This window comes from Sinocyclocheilus rhinocerous, unplaced genomic scaffold, assembly GCF_001515625.1.
Source record: "Sinocyclocheilus rhinocerous isolate Xijiao unplaced genomic scaffold, SAMN03320098_v1.1 scaffold148, whole genome shotgun sequence".
NCBI classification, from domain to species: Eukaryota; Metazoa; Chordata; class Actinopteri; order Cypriniformes; family Cyprinidae; genus Sinocyclocheilus; species Sinocyclocheilus rhinocerous.
Window position 1 is genome coordinate 3,086,523 of NW_015653472.1, and position 2,580 is coordinate 3,089,102.

At 35.3% G+C, this 2,580-nt stretch overlaps 1 protein-coding gene across 1 annotated transcript; it reads left to right on the top strand.

Annotated features, from left to right (window-relative positions):
* Positions 1-388: 388 nt before the first annotated feature.
* LOC107716074 (acrosin) lies at positions 389-1,807 on the top strand. The gene is made up of 3 exons (XM_016522393.1): positions 389-467; positions 1,285-1,427; positions 1,518-1,807. Exons 1-3 carry the CDS (start codon positions 389-391, stop codon positions 1,767-1,769), a joined length of 474 nt encoding a protein of 157 aa, XP_016377879.1. The 3' UTR covers positions 1,770-1,807.
* Positions 1,808-2,580: the final 773 nt, after the last annotated feature.

Sequence of the window (2,580 nt, forward strand, 5' to 3'; positions counted from 1 at the left end):
AGGGGTGATTCTTTTCTATACCCACTGTATTTATCGCTTTTTAGATTAGCATTGGATGTAGACAACTTACTACATCAAACCTTTTTACTCAACAAGAAAATGCCTAAAACTTTTTCTACTTTCCAAAATAATAGTTTTTATTTCAGATCTTTTGCATGCATTTTGAAATATGTCCCTTACATCTTTCTTTTATAGTAACAACTATAAACTAGGAATAGTGGCAGGAGTGAATTTTCGATCCAGGCATGGAAAGGGTGTCCAGTATCGTTCAGTCCAGCAAGTGATCCGGCATGAGGAATTCAACCGATCTAATTATGACAACGATTTGGCACTTTTGCATCTGCATTACCCTCTGTATTTCACAAAACATGTGCAGCCTGTATGCATAATGGAAAATGAAATGGATGAGAAACAACTAAGCTTCAGCTCATGTTACATCACTGGTTGGGGCAGCTCAGTGTTAGAAGGTTAGTGTTTAAATGTCCAAAAACTAAAAATCTCTATATTATTAACAGATGATTATTTAGCAGAATATGTCATGGACACTTCACACTTCCGGGGTTTTTAGAAATGGAAGTTATCATTGTTGGGTAAACTACTATTATGAACGGAGACTACAACAAATACATTTTTTGTGTTCCCATTTGCTCCAATATCAAAAGAAAAAAAATCTATGACAGTGTTTCTATGACTTTCCAAAAGAGGAAAAAATACTGCAAGATTGATTATGTTGGAAGAGAGAAATGTCAAATTTGCTGTCACTCCCTCAGCCATTGTAGAAACACTCATGCATCAGCTTTAATGAGTTTTCTGTAATTTAATGCCAAGGTCATATAACACAAAGTATAGTGTTATAAATATAAATAATTTTTTCAAAATGAAAAATAAAAACTTTGCTAGATTTACAATGTTAAAAACTGCAGAAATGTGTCATCACAGTCTGTGAAAAGAGTCCTTATATCAGAGAGGAGCTGTAATTTTTCCATCTTTCTGGCAGTTAAACTGTTATAGTATGTAGGTTATAATAGTATGTTAATACTATAGTATGTGGGTTTATATAATCAGTTCTCTCCTTCCTCTTTGAGAGGAAAACCATGAACACACACATTTTACATGACAACAATATTTTTCCTTTAATAAAATTAGTATTTTTAACATTCATGGATGATTTAAGAATATTTCTTATGATCCTATTTAAGAAGAATATTTAAAGAAAGAATTACCTTGTTTTGAATTTATAATTATGCTTATTGATTTTTTTTAAATCTGAAACTTTTTTTATAGGAATGTTATTTATCACTCTTCAGGAAGCTGAAGTTAATCTTATTGATACTGGAATCTGCAACCAGAGAAGCTGGTATAATGGCCATGTTAATGACAACATGATCTGTGCAGGATTTGACAAAGGAGGAGTCGACACATGTCAGGTAATGTTGTCTCTTTATATCACACTGCAGAGTAAGTGGTCTGTGAAAGACAGTGATTAACAATATCTGTTGGAATACTCTTCAATCAAGGGTGACAGCGGAGGGCCTCTACAGTGTTACAGCGAAGACATGCAGAGATTTTACCTTTATGGTGTGACAAGTCATGGAGAGGACTGTGCATTGCCAAACAAACCTGGCATATATACTCGTGCTAGCCGGTACACCGTCTGGCTGAGAAAAGCTGAAGCAAGATCTGTATCTGCTGCCTCAGTCACAGATCTGCCAGTTTTTAAATTAATCTCAGCTCTGTTTTTCTCTGCCTGGATGGGCCTGCTAATGTGAGCCGACCCCATCAGACATCACAACAGCTCTCTGTGCTGCTTTCCTGTCATTTCAATAAAGCCTCTCTAACGACTGTTTGGCTTTATTGAATTAATAAAACAGAAATATTGAAAAAAGAAAGGCAGTTGTTTTTTTGCTTTTACTGTCCAAAATTCTGGTTTCTGAAATGGAAACCAACCGAGGACATTTAGGCTACTAAGTGGCCAGAACATAACTGAATTCTCACTTGTTATTATCTATGAATGAATAAATGGGGGCAATACATTTTTGTAAGTTTTTGTTCTTTAGTTTTGGGTTCCATATACTTATTTTGTAATTAATAACTATCAAACTGACCCTAAATGGTTTTAGTACAATTCATCAAAAATGACACTATGAAAAATAATAAATAGTAGGCTACAATCATTGTAAAAAGCAAACAGGTCAAAACTTTACAATACTTTACAAAAACACATACGAACACTACAAATATTAAAACGTAAAGGTAAAACTGTATTTAACATATGATAAGCATATGAGTCAATATTTACAGTGTTGACCCTTGTTCTTCATAACCTCTGCAATTCGCTCTGGCATGCTGGATATTAGCTTCTGGGCCAAATCCTGACTGATGGCGATCCATTCTTGCCTTATTAGTTTTCTGAGTTGATCACAATTTGTGGGCTTCTGCTTGTCCACTCGCCTTTTGAGGACTGACCAAAGGTTCTCTATGGGATTGAGATCCGGGGAGTTGCCTGGCCACGGATCCAAAATTTCAATGTAATGATCTTCGAGCCTCTCCTTTATCACTCGTGCTTTGCGACATGGTGCT

Excerpts from the sequence above, each read along its gene's own strand:
- LOC107716074 (XM_016522393.1), top strand. The coding sequence starts at position 389 with ATGGAAAATGAAATGGATGAGAAACAACTAAGCTTCAGCTCATGTTAC. Across the intron at positions 468-1,284 it reads GGGCAGCTCAGTGTTAGAAG|GAATGTTATTTATCACTCTT; the intron begins GTTAGTGTTTAA and ends CTTTTTTTATAG. Across the intron at positions 1,428-1,517 it reads GAGGAGTCGACACATGTCAG|GGTGACAGCGGAGGGCCTCT; the intron begins GTAATGTTGTCT and ends TCTTCAATCAAG.